The sequence below is a fragment of the Condylura cristata genome, unplaced genomic scaffold, assembly GCF_000260355.1.
Source record: "Condylura cristata isolate star-nosed mole 26May11 unplaced genomic scaffold, ConCri1.0 scaffold00039, whole genome shotgun sequence".
Classification (NCBI taxonomy): domain Eukaryota; kingdom Metazoa; phylum Chordata; class Mammalia; order Eulipotyphla; family Talpidae; genus Condylura; species Condylura cristata.
In genome coordinates this window covers 4571368-4574037 of record NW_004567140.1, presented here as the reverse complement: position 1 = coordinate 4574037, position 2670 = coordinate 4571368, and the positions used below count along the sequence as shown (strand labels likewise).

The 2670-nt window shown below is 57.4% G+C and overlaps 1 protein-coding gene across 1 annotated transcript in view; it reads right to left on the bottom strand.

The window, feature by feature from the left end:
* MMP2 (matrix metallopeptidase 2) overlaps positions 1 to 2670 on the bottom strand; it is a 20795-nt gene continuing 18125 nt past the window's right edge. Inside the window, exons 11-12 of the mRNA XM_004693568.2 lie at positions 2317 to 2426; positions 1 to 1004 (exon numbers count right to left, since the gene is read on the bottom strand). Coding sequence (XP_004693625.1) covers positions 901 to 1004; positions 2317 to 2426 — 214 coding nt within the window. The 3' untranslated portion in view covers positions 1 to 900. The remainder of the gene's footprint in view (positions 1005 to 2316; positions 2427 to 2670) is intronic.

Here is a 2670-nt window from a genome sequence, read left to right as displayed (position 1 = left end):
GTACCAGAATCGCTTTGGCAAAAGGGGCTGCCAGCTCACCCACCCTTTGGCCTCTGGTTTATTCTGGCATCTTCCCAGCAGCCATCCAGCCCTGCAGGCAGCAGAGTTTTAGACCTTTGAAATTCCCCCCTCTGGCTGAGGCCGGGACCCTTTCCCAGCTCCGAGAACGTCCGCAGACACGGCCACTCAGCTGGTGTCTTTATTCATACTTGCCGAAGTTTCCCATTGGGGAATTGTTGCAGGGAGAGGAGGGGACCGCTGAGGGGAGCCCCTGTGGCTGTCCCCCATCCAGTGGAGGCAGAGGCGGGCAAGGCCATTCGAAACGGCAAGGCAGCCACAGCTTGGTGGGCTGAGATCCATCGGGGTGACAAAGCTTCTTCGGACAACCCGACTCCAGCTTCAGAGTGGGAAAATGGAAAAGAGCAAAGGAAAGAAGAAAGTGCCTGCCTGACGCCAGGTGTCTGTGCTGGCTGCGGCCACGCCCTGCCCTGCAGCTCTGGGCTGGCCAGGAAGGGTCACCAGCGCCCTCCTGAGTCTGCTGGGTCTGCAGATGCTGTGAGCCACGGAGGTGGTGCGGGATGAGCCGGAGAGGGGGCAGCACCAGAGACAACAGCCCCAGGCTGGGCTGCATCAAAATACCAAGGTACCCCTTTGGGGTGGTTCTGGAGGGCGGATGGGTGGTGGGCAGGCAGTGGCACCTGGAGGGGTACAATCAGCACCTTTTCTCGGGCACAGGGCAGAGCCCATCTCTGGAATCTTAAATTACCAGGCGGGGTGAGAATGCTGATTAACTACAGAGCTGAAGGCTGCCAGGCCCACCCGGGGCTTCCCTGGTGCCAGGGTCCCGGAGCCCCTCTGCATGGAGGTAACAGAGAGGAGGGGTCTGTGGACAGGAGCGGCTTAGCAGCCCAGCCAGTCAGATTTGATGCTTCCAAACTTGACGCTCTTCAGACTTTGGTTCTCCAGCTTCAGGTAATAGGCACCCTTGAAGAAGTAGCTGTGACCTGGAATGAGAAAGGAGAGGCTGGAACGGGCCCCCTCCACCGGCCAGGTGCTGGCGTGTGGAGGTGGCAGGGAGTGTGGGAGCTGGCCCGCCCACTGGAAGGTGCTTTTAAACCAGAGAGGACCCCGTGAGGCTGATACAAGGGGCATGGCTGGGCCTCCCTGGTGGCGCAAGGAATTAAAGCACAGCACTATGAAGCAGCACGAGTTCGATCCCTGGCCAGGGAGTGACCCACATGGCACAGCAGACCCCTCCTGTCTCCCCGCTGCTCCCCTCAGTAGTATATTTCAGTAGATCTGCCTTTTCTGCTCCCTACTCTGTCTCTGGTGAGTCCTCTCACCCCCCACCTCTGGCCTGTACCCCAGTTCTTATATGCACAAATAAATAAATTTTAAAAAAAACAACGAAAATAAACAAAACAACTAGGAGGAGAGCAGCAACGATTCCCTGTAACTGAGTCATGTGTTCTCTGCTTCGCCACAGACCTCACCACTCCCTACTGTCTGCCTGGACTGTTCCACTCGTGTGCTAGTGTGGGTCCCTGTGCACTTTGAAATGTGTGACACCTTACATGATGTCATTTACTTTTAAAATCCTGGCACAGAGTGGGTGCTCAACAGCTATTTACTCCTGGAGATAATCCTTACAACTAGCAGGTTTTGTGCTGCCTTTTCTTGGAAACATGTGAGATCTTTTGCCAATGGCGGTCCAGCCCTTTGTCATTAGCCAGCTTTTGATAAAGACTTGAAAAAAAAATCTGTAAAATTTAACTGAAAGTGCCTCTAAAAGGCGGGTGAGACTCATTTTCCAGGGCTCTACAGAGCTCATAGAAGCTTCCACAGGAATATGGCTTTCACACTCCAAATTTATCCCTACTGCTTGTGTTTTATCCGGCAAGGAACCATCGGGAAACTGTATTGTGTGGAGGATCTTTGCCACATCAGCAACAAGGCACGACACAGTTTGTGCTGTCTGGAATGGAGTCATCCTTCTGCGGATGGGAGGCGGTCACAAGGCCTCCTGTGGAACTCAGAGGGGCCTGGATCAAACTCCAATGAATGCAAGGCACAGAGCCCAAGTTTCTCGTCCCCCCGCTGGCCCCTGTCCTCCCCCGCCCTGGCTCTGGGCCCTGCAGCTGTGAGCGCCGGCCGAGTGACAGAGGTCAGGGGTCTGGACGCCTTCCCGACGCTGGGCTGCAGGGGCTGGCTGGTCTCCCCGCCCCCCGCCTCTGCACAAGGAGTGTGTGTGCTTGTGCGGGGCCCTGGCTGGGGGCGGGGAGTCCTAGAAAGCGGCCAGAGGCCCGCATGGCTCACCACTGCCCTGCAGATCCACCACGGCGTCCAGTTGATCGGGGATGGCATTCCAGGCGTCTGCGATGAGCTTGGGGAAGCCGGGGTCCATTTTCTTCTTCACTTCATTGTACCTGTAAGGAAAGAGACACGATGGGCCAACAGCACCCCCTAACATCCTGCCCTCCCCTAGCCTGGACGGGAGGGCCCGGGATGGCGCCTGGGTGGGCTGGGAAAACAGACCAAGCCCGGAGGGAGTAGCGCAGGAGGGCACGGGCGTTGTGAGGCCTGGACATTGTGAGGCCTGGACATTGTGAGGCCTGGGCGTTGCGGGGCCTGGGCGTTATGGGGCCTGGGCGTTGCGGGGCCTGGGCGTTG